At 27.9% G+C, this 8208-nt stretch overlaps 1 protein-coding gene across 1 annotated transcript; it reads left to right on the forward strand.

Moving 5' to 3' along the window:
- The first annotated feature begins 768 nt into the window (after nucleotides 1–768).
- On the forward strand, nucleotides 769–4707 carry LOC136085272 (zinc finger MYM-type protein 1-like). The gene is made up of 5 exons (XM_065806562.1): nucleotides 769–871; nucleotides 1908–2057; nucleotides 2210–2420; nucleotides 2513–2704; nucleotides 3007–4707. The coding sequence occupies exons 1-5, from the start codon at nucleotides 769–771 to the stop codon at nucleotides 4583–4585; spliced, it is 2235 nt and encodes a 744-aa protein (XP_065662634.1). The 3' UTR covers nucleotides 4586–4707.
- The last annotated feature ends 3501 nt before the right edge of the window (nucleotides 4708–8208 follow it).

The following is an 8208-nucleotide window of genomic DNA, read 5'->3' on the forward strand; positions in this document are numbered from 1 at the left end:
GAAAAATATTTAGACTGGAAGAAAAACAATTTATCAGATGGAGAATTTCTGGTTATCGGTGATTTTTCAGAAAATTATGCATTTATTATACAAGATGCAGCACAGGATATCATTGGACAAATAATCAAGCAACTTTACATCCTTTTGTTTTTTATTATAAATATGAAGGAAATTTATGTCATGGAAGTTATGTGCTACTTTTGGAATGTAATACTCATGACACGATTGCAGTTCATCTTTTTCAAACTAATTAATTTTTTAAAAGTGAAATTTGAGGTATTAAAAATAACATATTTTAGTGATGGCTGTGCAGCACAATACAAAAACTGCAAGAATTTCAAAAATCTGTGCTATCACAAGGAGGATTTTGGTATTCCAACCGAATGGCATTTCTTTGCCACAAGTCATGGTAAGAGCCCTTGTGTTGGAAAAAATGTTAAACGTGAAGCAGCAAAAGCAAGCTTACAACGTCCATACCATGACCAAATAATGACCACTTATCAACTATATACTTTTGCTAAAGAAAATATCCATGGAATTTCCTTTGAATACCTCACTGCAAATGATTGGCAAATCGAATCCACAATATTAAAGGAAAGATTTTCGAATGCTAAAACGATTCCTGGTACCCAAAATCTTCATTGCTTTAAACCATTATCCACGAATGAACTTCAAGTACAAGATTATAGTTCCAGTTCTGTGTCTAGAATTGAAAAAATTACATCATAGAATGTTTGCCAGCTCAAGTTCAGTTCAATTACTGGTTACATGGTTGTAGAGTATGATGAACATTGGTGGATAGGTTGTGGTTTGGAAAGCAATCCAGAAAAAAGAGAAGTAACCATGAACTTTCTTCACCCTCATGGTCCAAGTCAACTTTTCTCCTTCAGAGATCCTCCGGATATTTTTAATGTTGATTTGAATGATCGAACCCAAAACTACAACTGGTTGGTCATACTTCATTACTTCTAAAGAGTCTGAAGGAGCAACCAAAGCACTTAACTTGCATCATCGTTAATTATTATAGCTTTTTTAATTTATATTAGCAAATATGTATTGCAATGGTAATGGCGTAAATATTATACTGCATTCAGTACTGTACTGCTATGTAGCTAAAACTGCTAAATAAAGCATTTTTGTTACTTTTCAACTATATATATATATATATATATATATATATATATATATATATATATATATATATATATATATATATATATATATATATATACAGAGACGTATTTAAGGGGGGGCTAGGGGGGCCAGGGGGGCTTTGGCCCCCGGGCGCCACGTTTTGACAAGGCGCCTGCTTTTTGTATGCTAAAATTTTAGAAAATCAAAAAATAGTCATTTTATATCGTTTCACAAAAAATTTTTATATTATTATTATGTCCAAATCATAAACCATATATAAATATATTTTAGGCCATACATAAATCAAATTTTATTTTTTTAAGTAATAAGCAGAATAAATTACGCCTTAACTATATTAAATTAGCAATTGGATTTTGATCGCCTTTTGAGGGATACTTTCTTTTGGTAACCATCTTGTATATACCGCGTGTGCACAATATAATTTATATTTTTATTATTATAATTATAATTGAAATTTCAAAGATTTTTGTCAGTTTTTTCCATTGTTGGCCGAAGTAATTTGCTCTTCAGTATGTTGTCTGCTTAATGCCTTGTATTACAGTATACAGTCTTGAAAAAGGTAAACATTTGTATTTCGATTGTTCTTTTTAGTTTTAGTATTAACATTATTGTTATCATATATAATTTGTGTTCTGCCTACTGAGTCTAGTGAGTTTTTTATATAATCTTTAATATTATTTAAAATTATGCTTATTGCATCATGGTATAAACTTATAATAACTCATACCTTTTAGGATTCTTATTTTAAAAAGCGATGAGTGTTCATACTAAAAAGCTTAGCGGCGCAGAAAACCGAAAACGATCTCATGCAAAAAATGATGCTCAAGCGAAAATACTTTTAAAGACTGCTAAGTTAGAAACATATTTTAGCTTTACAGATAAAGAGCCTCACATATCGCCAAGTAAGTTTATTTTGCTAGAAAACCATACGTTTCATTAATTTTGCAAATATATTATACATATAAATACATATTGTTATGTTATTTATTGTTTAATGTAAATAATTTATATTTAAAATGTAGATATGCGTAGTAACCATTATTTATGTTTTCAGTTGAAAATGTAGTAAATAATACAAGCAATCAAAATGGTTACAGCTTTATTGTTAATGAGAATAACCTATCAAATCCAGACGATCTAATATTAATATTATCAAGTAAGAGCAGTACTAAAACTAGTAAATCTCTATTGACTACAGAATCTGAAGAACTAAATGATACACCGTGTTTGTCCATGCATGAACATAACAAACCCGAATGTTTATTGTAAAATCTTTATTTAAAATTTAATATAATTTTTAAATAATATCTTTTGGTACATGCATGTTATATAAAATTTATTATATTTTTCTTTATAGAAACCAAAATGATCACAGATTCACTGTTAATAAAGATAATCTATCAAATCCAGACAATCTAATATTATCAAATGGCAGCATTACAGAAACGAGTAAAACTCTATTGTCTACAGTATCGGAAGAAATAAATGATACACCAGGTTTGTCAATGGATGAACATAACAGTCTTCCTAAACAATGTATTGTTCCTGAGTAAGCTTTTTTTAATTTTTTAATTTTTTTTATGGCATGTTACAATTATAAACATGTACATAGGTAGTCTGTTTGTTTTAGTCGCTTGTTATGTGAAATTGTGTAAGAAAATAAATTATTAATAAGTATATTACACTCTGTACATTTTAAACGATACCTATATTCTCTAGTTATATTATGCATTTATCTCTATTATCTAATGCTTGAATGTTTTTTGTAAAACTTTTTTTATATAATTTGTTATAAACTGTGAATAATATTTTTTGGTTTTTGTATATTAAATAAACATATTTTCTCTTTAGAAATGATCCTGCCAATTGGCTAAAAAATCAAGAAACGATAGATTATTTATCAATCAATGGATTTAACCAAAATTTAGAGAACAATAATTTCCAAAAGTCAAAAAGAGTTTACACTCAAATAATTGGTGGGGAAAGACGCACTCGTTTTCGATATTTGTCAAAAAGTATTTTTGTATCTACTTTTGTTAATGGTGAAAAAATTAACCGAACATTTTTGATTTACTCAGAAAGTAAAGGATCAATATTTTGTGCACCCTGCTATTTATTTGGTTGGACATCGTTTGCCATAGTTGGTTTTTCAGATTGGAAAAAAGGAGAAGAAAAAATAAAGCGTCATGAAAATTCACAACACCACAAATTGTGTGTAATGAATATGAAAGAAAGAAAAGAAGTATTAAATCGAGTTGATCAAAAGCTAAAGAATCAAGTAGAAACGGAAATAAATTATTGGAAAAATGTATTGACAAGAGTTGTAGCTGTTGTGAAATCCCTTTCTTCTCGTGGAATGTCTTTTAGAGGCGATGATGACCGTTTTGGATCTGTTCATAATGGGAACTTCATGATGAGCTTAGAGCTTATTGCTCAGTTTGATCCTTTTTTAGCACAACACATTGAGAAGTTTAGAAATAAAGGAAAAGGTTCAACATCGTACCTATCATTTAATATATATGAGCAGTTCATAAGTATAATGGCAGATAATGTTATTCAACAAATAGTAAAAGAAATAAAGGAAGCTAAATACTTTTCCATCAGTATTGATTCTACTTCTGACATTAGCCATGTAGATCAACTGTCATTTATTTTTCGGTATGTTCAAAAGAATGGTTGTCCAGTAGAAAGATTTTTAGGATTTTTACCCAATTCTGGGCATAAATCTGAAGAATTAGCAGATGCTGTGTTTTTAGTTTTAGAATCGCATGGATTAGATATTAACAATTGTCGTGGTCAAAGTTACGACAATGCGTCTAATATGTCTGGTAGATATACAGGACTTCAGGCTCGCATTAAAGAAGTTAATCCTTTAGCTACATTTGTACCATGCTCGGCACACTCTTTAAATCTTGTTGGTGAATGCGCTGTGGACTGTTGTATTTATGCTTCTGAATTTTTTATTCTGCTTCAAAATATTTACAAATTTTTCAGTGCCTCTACATATAGATGGGAAATACTTCGGAAGAATTTGATTAAAACAAAAAATATATCACTTAAAAAACTATCAGATACCAGGTGGTCAGCAAGATCTGATGCAAGTATTAGTTTAAACAAAAATTGGATTGAAATAATTAATGCACTGTCTTTTATCAAAGATGATAAAACAGAAAAATCTATTATAAGATCAGAAGCTAACGGGCTATATTTAAAACTAGACAGTCTTGAAACAGCTATAATGGCCACATTATGGGGCGATATACTAGAAAGATTTCACAAAACTAGTAAACAATTGCAGTCAGTTGAGATTGATTTAGAAACAGTTGTAAGTTTATACGAATCTTTAATTCGATATGTATTAGATTTAAGGAGTATGTTTGATATCTATGAAGAGAGAGCAATTAATAAGTCGGGACACAATACATATTGAAAAATACGAAATAGAAAAAGAAAACTAACTGCAGATGAAAAAAGAGAAGGAGAAAAAAATTTTGAAATTCGAGACTCTTTAAGAATTAACACATATTATGCTATTATTGATAAACTTCATTCTGAGCTAGAAAGAAGAAAATTGTGCTATGATGAAGCCAATAAAAATTTAACTTTTTATTTCAAATAATAAAACTATTGCCATCAGAAGTTTACAAAAAAGCAGAAATACTTCAAAGTATATATAAAAATGATCTTTCATCTTCATTTGCTAACGAGTGTGTACAATTTAGAAGTTATTTAATGAGTTTAACTGAAAGCGTAAGACCTAAAACTATAATAGATATTTATAAAATGATCAGAACTGAAAAACTTCAAGAGCTGTTTCCTTACGTAGATATAGCATTAAGAATATATCTATGTTGTCCAACGTCCAATTGTTCAGCCGAGAGATCATTTTCAGCATTAAAGAGGATTAAATCTTATTTGAGGTCACGAATGACAGTTATTTTAAAAAAAGGGCGCTTAAAGAAAAAGTGCCCCAGGGTGCCAAAAGTTCAAATACGTCTCTGTATATATATATATATATATATATATATATATATATATATATATATATATATATATATATATATCAACAAAGTACCTTAAAATACTGTATAACTTTAAGGTATTTAAATATTAAATTTTTAGAACCTACATATACTTTAATATTATTCCCAAAGTTGTTTATGGGAATCCCAAAAAGATTTTTTCATGGGACATCCACAATAAAAAAAGCAATCTGTAAAAAATTATGATTTTTGACCTTTACCATCGACCAGGCTCAAAGGTCAAATGACCAAATGACCAATAACTTTTTTTTATTGAACTTATCACTTTTTTGTATAGACACAAAGTTGTTCGTCTATGCAAGAGCTTCTGTTTGTCACCAAAATCAACTTTCTAAGTATAATAGCAAAAAAGTTATGACGTTTTAAATAACCAAGGTCAAGTGAAAAGGTCAAAACTTTGAAAGGTCATATCTCAAAAAATAATTGACCTAAGTCAAAAAAATTTACATGTTTTTCTTCTGTCCATATGCCCAACATGTGAGCCAATTTTCAACAAAATCCGAGTCGGTGATGTCAGATGAGTGGTTCCACTTGACGTGGAATGCCCCCTCTATATCTTTATGGGATACACTTTTATCCCAATACAATAAAGTCAATAATATTCTTAAGAAACTATACAACAAATTACATATAACATTTAGAATTTTTAAAAGTAAATACAACATTTACTAATAAAGTAAATAAAATTTAAGACAGAGGGGCAAATTTTTAACGACAAAAATATATACTTGCTATTGAATTCATAATATAATTATGAATTATGGAATTTGCAGGTGTGCATTCAATTTCTGGCACTGACACAAAACAATTCTTGTTAACGTTTGAGATACAGACAGCATTGTAAAACAAAAAAATTCATATTAAAACAATGAAAAATATTTTAAAACATTGTTTGTAAATAAAGTTTTTAAAATATTTTTAATTTGAATATTAATAATAATACAACTTTTAAAAATAGTATCATCTATAAAAATATTGTATTACCTTAGTCTATTAGATAAACCTAAATAAACGTTTATGTAAAGAATAATAATGAACCATCGGTAACTGTTTAAACTTTGAACTTGTATAAATATTATGTTTTCTTTTTTAATAATTGATTTCAAATGGATTTCAAAGTTGGTGAAAGCTTTGATATGTTAAATATTGCACAATAAAATGTTCATTGACAATCTAACTTTTTGACTGTAATACATGAAAAGTCTTTGAAAATTGTAAAAGTTAAAGCTATGAATAAAGATTTCCTATCATCAGACAAGAATTTTGAATTAAAATTTACCATTTAATAGATTTTGTTCATTCAACTTCTCAGAGTAAACATTGAATTGCAAAGAGTTTGGAGTAACAGGTAAATCTCAAAGTTTATTAATATTTTTTTTACAATAATATGAAACTGAAGATAAATCATTACTAAAATAATCTAAAGATTCATCTACATCAAAATATACATAATTTTTTGTCTCTTCAATCTTTATTTTGACTGATCATTTTTTCTGTCTGTCTCCTATTTTTTGTCACCAGAGCAGAAGTTTCGCCGTCTGCTAAGTTCAATCTTGCATCGCTATAAAAATCTATAACTTAATTCATTAATAATTTAGTTACAACTAAAGTTAATGTATGAGCTTAAAGTTGTTAACTGTTGTAGGCAAACTAAATATGAACGATACCCAATAAAATTAATTAAAAACTAATAAAGCTAAGAATAATGTCCCTCCCCTCAGAATATACAGGGTTGCTTTGCTTTAAATCGATTGATTTAAATTAGTTGATTTAAATCGATTTAAATTATGATTTAAATACCAAGAATAAAAATCATGATTTATATTGAGTTTTTTGATTCTATTTGTTTTTAATGATTTAATCTCATAGTTCAATCAATTATTATATACTAGTCATTGGTCTTATAATAAAATAAGTAGAATTTAGATTCTAGTAACATCACTTTTTGTACACTGTGTTAATAAGTTAATAGATGGAGTTTCACAATCAAACACAGAAAAAATCAAATAAAAGAAACATATTTGAAATATAAAACTTCAGCTTTTAACAACCACAATGCTACTGTAGTAGTCATATATAAAATTTTATATCTAATGACACTAGTGGCGTATAATTTGCAGGTATTATTAATACGTTTATGAACTATTTTTGTGTAAGATCTTACAGTTATTTTTTATTCAATATTCATTACTGTCTGACAATTCAAATGTTTAATTTATGTAATACAGAAGACATTTTAAATATCTTCTTCATCAAATAAATCAAACATTTAAAATGTCAATACAGTAAACGCAGTATTGAAAAAAAAAATAATAATAACTGTAAAATCTTACACAAAGTTAATTTGATTAATGCCTTTATTTTTACGTTGATAATTTAGATGGCAGTAAAATATCATAAGCACTTTATTTATATGTTGATTAATATTTTATAATTTAAAAAAATTAAACATTAAGTTACAAATGCCTCTTGAAGTTGATTCTTAGAAGATTAATAATAAAAGATTCTTAGAAGATTAATAAATATAGCTTATTTCGTTAATTTGTATAACTTAAAAAAAATGGGAAGATAGTATTAAAACCTTTTGATACTACCTTCCCATTTTGTAAAAGAATACCATTTTTAAAAAGTGTTATGCAACAAGTTTTAAACATATACCAATAAATCGCGCGATTACATTGACCGAATATTGGCTCATTAGCCATTCGTGTAAGAACAGGGTGCAAATTTACAAAACTTTCATAACTCTTGCGTAACTTACGGAAAACTTACGCAAATTTATTTTTCCGTAACTATTTGGTTTCCGTAACTATTTGGTTTCCGTAACTATTTGGTTTCCGTAACTATTTGGTTTTTGTAACTATTTGGTTTCCGTAACTATTTGGTTTCCGTAACTATTTGGTTTCCGTAACTATTTGGTTTCCGTAACTATTTGGTATTCACCTACATTTTGCAGCGTAAGCGTAAAGTTAAGGTTTTTGCTTAAGTAAGAGTTAAATTAAAAACAAAT

This window comes from Hydra vulgaris, chromosome 09, assembly GCF_038396675.1.
Source record: "Hydra vulgaris chromosome 09, alternate assembly HydraT2T_AEP".
In the NCBI taxonomy this organism is placed as follows: Eukaryota; Metazoa; Cnidaria; class Hydrozoa; order Anthoathecata; family Hydridae; genus Hydra; species Hydra vulgaris.

Bases quoted from the DNA above. Each gene is read 5' to 3' on its own strand.
- LOC136085272 (XM_065806562.1), top strand. From the start codon at position 769: ATGGTTGTAGAGTATGATGAACATTGGTGGATAGGTTGTGGTTTGGAA. The intron at 872-1,907 runs GTCAACTTTTCT...TATTTTAAAAAG, and splicing joins TCTTCACCCTCATGGTCCAA to CGATGAGTGTTCATACTAAA. The intron at 2,058-2,209 runs GTAAGTTTATTT...TTATGTTTTCAG, and splicing joins AGAGCCTCACATATCGCCAA to TTGAAAATGTAGTAAATAAT.